The 1668-nt window shown below is 24.0% G+C and overlaps 1 protein-coding gene across 1 annotated transcript in view; it reads left to right on the plus strand.

Annotated features, from left to right (window-relative positions):
* The first annotated feature begins 1315 nt into the window (after positions 1 to 1315).
* LOC108720878 (uncharacterized) overlaps positions 1316 to 1668 on the plus strand; it is an 8958-nt gene continuing 8605 nt past the window's right edge. The window contains exons 1-2 of the mRNA XM_018445144.1: positions 1316 to 1327; positions 1413 to 1526. Of these exons, the coding sequence (XP_018300646.1) occupies positions 1316 to 1327; positions 1413 to 1526 (126 nt within the window). The remainder of the gene's footprint in view (positions 1328 to 1412; positions 1527 to 1668) is intronic.

Below are 1668 nucleotides of genomic sequence, written 5' to 3' on the forward strand. Positions count from 1 at the left end.
AGACACATTTAAATATGTAAAATTAATGACTGAGTATGTGACAATAATTTTTTATGATTAGTAGAAATACACATATGATATCATACTACGATAATAATACGACGCTATCTGTAAGATATCAGATTGTATATACAATATAATACTGAAAATATGAAATTCCATTACGGATTTATTCTTCATATAACAAAAGATTATGTACTTTTTGAGATTTGATTTTATTACATACTTACTCAAAAATTACTCTCTTAAAGATTTGAATAAAATTATGGCGAACGTTGCGATTAATGGCGAATGACATATTGGCATGACATCGTTACGCTCGACAAACGATATATTTTTTATAAATAAAAGGATCGATACCGATTTTCGGAAAATTTTATCATTAAAATATAAAACTTTACATTATAAATATATTTAAAAATAACCATATTGTATACAGTAGGTACAGCAATCAAAAACTATGTATAGCAAATATAATTATATATTCTATTTATAATTATATTTCTATTAATATAATTACAATGTAATATAATGTATAATTAATATAAAGTAATTAGATTAATGCAATAAATAACGATAGTTTAATCCTAACCTGTATTCGCTATGACTCAACTGGTATTCGCGAGTCTAGTGTACTTAAAATTATAATAATGTATCTTTGTTTAAAAATAATTTAAACAATTTTTTTTCTATTTTGAAAGATAACATTCGAGAAATAAAATTATATAATTTAAAATTATATAAGGTCGTAAAAATTTATTATAATTTTTTATCACAGTAAAAGGAAATTTCCGGATTCACTAAAGTCGCGATTAGAGTTAAAATTATGTCTAAATAGGATCAAATTTGTATTAGTGGATATTGGCAAGAGATAGATCACAACAAATTGTCAATAAATTATTTAATAGCGAATTCGATTGGTATTTTAATTTTTTTTATATATTTTTTCAAATATTTTTATTTTTCAGCGAAATAAAAATTTCGAAACTACAAATGGCAAAACGTATTGAATTAATAGCATAAACCAAGTTTAAACAATTTAGAAAATTAATCGGCTACTAAAGAGATACGGAATATAAAAATAAAAGTAAAAACCGAAATAAAAACATTGCGATGTAACATCAACTACACGCGGGTTAGAAGGACATATCCAAACAAAACAAATTCGATTAACATTTAATCATAACGTTATATCGCAAAGATACAGAAATAAATATTAGACTTAGTGTTCGTTGCGACACAAGAAGAGCTGTTCAATATTTCTGTGATAAAAGTACTGTCAGTATTACTATTAATTTAAAGAATTAATAGCGAAATGGCGCCTAAGGTAACAGATACATACATAATAAAATCTATCCTATAGATATTAGTAAAAATATGTCTTATTAACAACTTTATTATGCATCTTTTAGAAGTCCAACAAAAAAATTGACGTATTAATTGGAAAAGAAGAAGTATTTCATAATATCAATCTTGGAAATATGATTTTGAGCGCATTTAAATCTAGGCCGGATTTTGTCGGTCAGGTAACAAAAAAGCTTATTCTTATATTGTTACATATATCGTTCCGTTAAGCATTTTTATCAATAGTAAAAAGATGTAATATCTTTTACTGACAAGACATAAAATCAATATGTAATATAATATATAATATAATATATAATATAT

The sequence above is a fragment of the Mycetomoellerius zeteki genome, unplaced genomic scaffold, assembly GCF_001594055.1.
Source record: "Mycetomoellerius zeteki isolate Tzet28-1 unplaced genomic scaffold, Tzet1.0 scaffold156, whole genome shotgun sequence".
NCBI classification, from domain to species: domain Eukaryota; kingdom Metazoa; phylum Arthropoda; class Insecta; order Hymenoptera; family Formicidae; genus Mycetomoellerius; species Mycetomoellerius zeteki.